The sequence below is a fragment of the Saimiri boliviensis genome, chromosome 14, assembly GCF_048565385.1.
Source record: "Saimiri boliviensis isolate mSaiBol1 chromosome 14, mSaiBol1.pri, whole genome shotgun sequence".
Lineage (NCBI taxonomy): Eukaryota > Metazoa > Chordata > Mammalia > Primates > Cebidae > Saimiri > Saimiri boliviensis.
This window is the reverse complement of record NC_133462.1, coordinates 8,639,384-8,642,042: the sequence shown is the minus strand read 5'-3', so window position 1 is coordinate 8,642,042 and position 2,659 is coordinate 8,639,384. Positions and strand designations below refer to the sequence as shown.

Here is a 2,659-nt window from a genome sequence, read left to right as displayed (position 1 = left end):
AACTCCACAGGGTTTTGGGGAATGCAGTTTTTCATTTGTTATTCGGTATCTGAACGACAGAGGGAAACAGTCCCGCCCCCACAGCCCAAGGACCAATTAGGGCTCGGTCCGCCTTCCGAAAATGCCAGTTCTGGGAGACCTTGCCAACCACACGCGGCGGCCCAGCTTCCCGCGCCGCAGACGTCCCCAAGCTCCACCTTCTTTAGACCAATCAGAGCGCGGTCCGCACGAGCGGCGCCCCAGGCACGGTCCTCTAGCCCTCTGCGGACCACCGGGTTGCCATGGTTACCATTGAGGGGCGGAGCTGTAGGGCAAGCTGAACCTCCGGGGAGAGATGCAGATTTTGATTGGCTGTTTTCTCGCCTCACCTACGGCCCAGGTATCTATCTCCCCGCCCTTTCTCTGTCCGTTTTGGAGCCTGACGTCCGCTCCTCTCTCCTCTCCTCCTGCCCCAGCCTGGCGCCCCAGCGGTCTCCCGAGAAAGACGCCTGAAGTCGGAAAACCCTGAGAAAATTGCTGGAGGCTCCTGTGAGAGGAGGAAACCCTTTTCAAATAAAAGCGTTTCGCTATGTGAAGGGCGCTGTTCTCATTAAGTATATCTTATTGGATCCTCGTAACAGATGAAGAGCAGGAGGCACAGAGACTGACGTCAAGAAGACGTTCTCAATACGAGCCCGCAGCTAGATTTGGAGGACCCTGGGTTTGCATGTCAGGGCTACCTCACACCAGAGCCCCGCAATCTTTTTTCCACTGTGCCTGGGGAGAAGTGTGGAAGTGATGGGAGGCAGGAACCGCGAAATTCAAAGATGAGAGCCGGTGGAGAGACAGAAAACCAACGGAGGGGAAAAAAAAAAAAAAGATATGAAGGAGTCGAGCAGAGGAAAAAGGAGAAAAGAAAGTAATGGAGAAGGGAAGGAAGAGTTTCAGAGGCAGAAAGAGAATAGAGAGAGGAGGCAGAAGACTAGGAAGCCAAGAGGGCGATAAGGGAGATTCCTACAAGGACTCAAAGAGGGGAGGACACACATCCAGAGAGGAAAGAGACCCAGATAAGGGGACAGAGTCAGAGGGGGTCAGAGACCTTGGAGATTACAGAGAACCAGAGAAAAGGGGGCAGAGATTGGGGTAGGGAGGGACCGGGGCCCAGAGTGAAAGGAGACAACAGAGCTGGGGGCAGGGGGCGGTAGGGAAGCAAATATCCAGAAATAGGAAAGAAGCCAGCTGCTTGGACAAAGAAAGCCCGAAGCAAAGAAACTGAATTGAACAAAGATTATAATAGAGTGGGGACTGAAGGGAGAGATGCCTGAGTGGCCGACACAGAGTCCTGTCTCTTTTCTATCCCGCCCTTTCCCGCCCCGCCCCCAACCCAACACACATGCAGGTCGCACAGGAACGAGTCGAAGTCCGGAGGGCACGGCAGGGTCTTTATTAAGGTGGGGACGGGCGGCGCGCTCAGGGCGCGTCCAGCACCAGCAGCTTGTGCATGTACGAGTTCAGCCAGTGGCGGCGCTCGAGGGCGGCCAGCAACCGCGCGCGCTCCCGGAAGGCCGCATCGTCCGCCAGCGCCAAGCTCCTCTGCAGTCGGGGGGTGGTGGGATCCACCCAGGCCCGTCCTGGGGTGCGGAGGCTGTGGAGAGACGCGACGACCGCGCATCCAGACGCGCGCTCGCTGCCGCCTGTCCTCCCCGCGGTCTAACTCAAAGCCCTGTCCGTGGAGTGGCTCTGCCTGGCTCCCCCTGTCTCTCTCGTTCTCTGTGTGGGTCTCTGTCCCTCTACTCACCAGGTTCGAAACTCCCTAGGTACTGAGAGCCAGTCTGATGCACCTGTCCGCGCATGGCGACGAGCGCACCAAGAACCCAATAAAGGTTGCTCAAAGGATGAATCCCTTTCTGTATCTACTCCTTTCTAGCATCTCCACGCCATTCTCAGGATCTGTCTTTCTCTGTCTCTTTCTCTGGCTGATTCTCTGTCCATTTCCCGCACCATTACCACCACCAAACCCCGCTCCCGTGTTCCCCCACTCCTAGTCTCTTTTTCTCGCTGGGTCTTGGTCGCCCTCTTTTTGGGTTTCTGTCCCCCTTTCTGGGTCTTCCTCTGCCTTCCTCTTTGGTTCTCTTCCAACTTCTCCAAGTCCCCACCCTTCCCTGGGAGTCCTGGGCCTGGCACCTACCTGAGGACCCTGGCGGGGGGCAGGGCGACTCCCGAGACAGTGCGGACGCCCCAGGGCACTAGCAGCAGCAGCAGGAGCAGCAGCAGCCGCCGAACCCGAGGGCTCGTGGACACCTGGCGGGCCTCCATCACCTGTGGAGAACCAGAAAGGGGCTCAGTGGGGCGGCATCCCGGCCCAGAACCCCGGACCCCACCATGCACCCACCCTCAGCTTCCCGCACGGCCCCCTACCGCTCAGTGGGCTCGGGCAGCGGCGCTGGCAGCCCCCTTATATCGCCTCCGCAACCCCCGCGCCGAGCAGTGACGCAGGCCGAGGGGCCGGGGGCGCGGGGTCACCCCTCCCCAGGCTCATTAGGAGCCGCCAGCAGTAATGAGGAGCCGGGGGTGGGGGACCTGCCGCTGCCTTGGCCGCCACCAACTAATTGGGACCAGAAGCTGGACCTGAGACGAGGGAGGGGAAGAGACAGACAGACAGAGAGGTGGACACAGGGGG

At 59.2% G+C, this 2,659-nt stretch overlaps 1 protein-coding gene across 1 annotated transcript; it reads right to left on the bottom strand.

Moving 5' to 3' along the window:
• Positions 1 to 1,400: 1,400 nt before the first annotated feature.
• Positions 1,401 to 2,397, bottom strand: PTH2 (parathyroid hormone 2). Its single transcript, XM_003940360.2, has 2 exons — positions 2,168 to 2,397; positions 1,401 to 1,624 (listed from the first exon to the last, which is right to left on the bottom strand). The coding sequence occupies exons 1-2, from the start codon at positions 2,293 to 2,295 to the stop codon at positions 1,450 to 1,452; spliced, it is 303 nt and encodes a 100-aa protein (XP_003940409.1). The 5' UTR covers positions 2,296 to 2,397; the 3' UTR covers positions 1,401 to 1,449.
• Between the last annotated feature and the right edge of the window lie 262 nt (positions 2,398 to 2,659).